General features: G+C 56.2%; 1 protein-coding gene across 1 annotated transcript; it reads left to right on the top strand.

Annotated features, from left to right (window-relative positions):
* Positions 1-8: 8 nt before the first annotated feature.
* Positions 9-272, top strand: TAL1 (T-cell acute lymphocytic leukemia 1; the record flags this gene model as incomplete). Its single annotated transcript, XM_010083170.1, has 1 exon — positions 9-272. A coding segment is annotated over one exon (264 nt), but the record flags the coding sequence as incomplete, so codon positions are not given.
* Positions 273-505: the final 233 nt, after the last annotated feature.

Raw genomic sequence — 505 nt, 5'->3', positions numbered from 1 at the left:
GCCTGGCGATGAAATACATCAACTTCCTGGCCAAGCTGCTCAATGACCAGGAGGAGGAAGGAAACCAAAGGGGCAAAGTGAACAAAGACTCTGGGATAGTCCAGGAAGACCTCCTGCAGGACATGTTGTCTCCCAACTCTAGCTGTGGCAGTTCTTTAGATGGAGCGGCGAGCCCGGACAGCTTCACGGAAGAGCATGAAACACTAGATTCGAAGCACACGCGGAGCCTGCACCATGCCATTCTCCCTGTGGAAGGCAACGCACAGCGGTGATGACCTTGCGCATCGCTCCTGAAGCACCGAGCGGGGAGGTGAGACCCCAGCATGCGGATGCTGGAACTGGTGCCCGTGGGATTTGTGACTCTGCCTTTCCCTGGGGGCTCGGGCTCCCCATTGTCCCCAGCCTGCGATGGAGTGGCCGGTGCATTGGCTGAGGACAAGACCAAACCAGATGGACGTTCGGCATTTAGGTACGTGATCGTACAAAGAAGAAAAGCATTGATGTC

This window comes from Pterocles gutturalis, unplaced genomic scaffold (genome assembly GCF_000699245.1).
Source record: "Pterocles gutturalis isolate BGI_N339 unplaced genomic scaffold, ASM69924v1 scaffold23605, whole genome shotgun sequence".
In the NCBI taxonomy this organism is placed as follows: Eukaryota; Metazoa; Chordata; class Aves; order Pterocliformes; family Pteroclidae; genus Pterocles; species Pterocles gutturalis.
The sequence above is the reverse complement of the archived record's forward strand: the minus strand, read 5'-3'. Positions and strand labels throughout refer to the sequence as shown.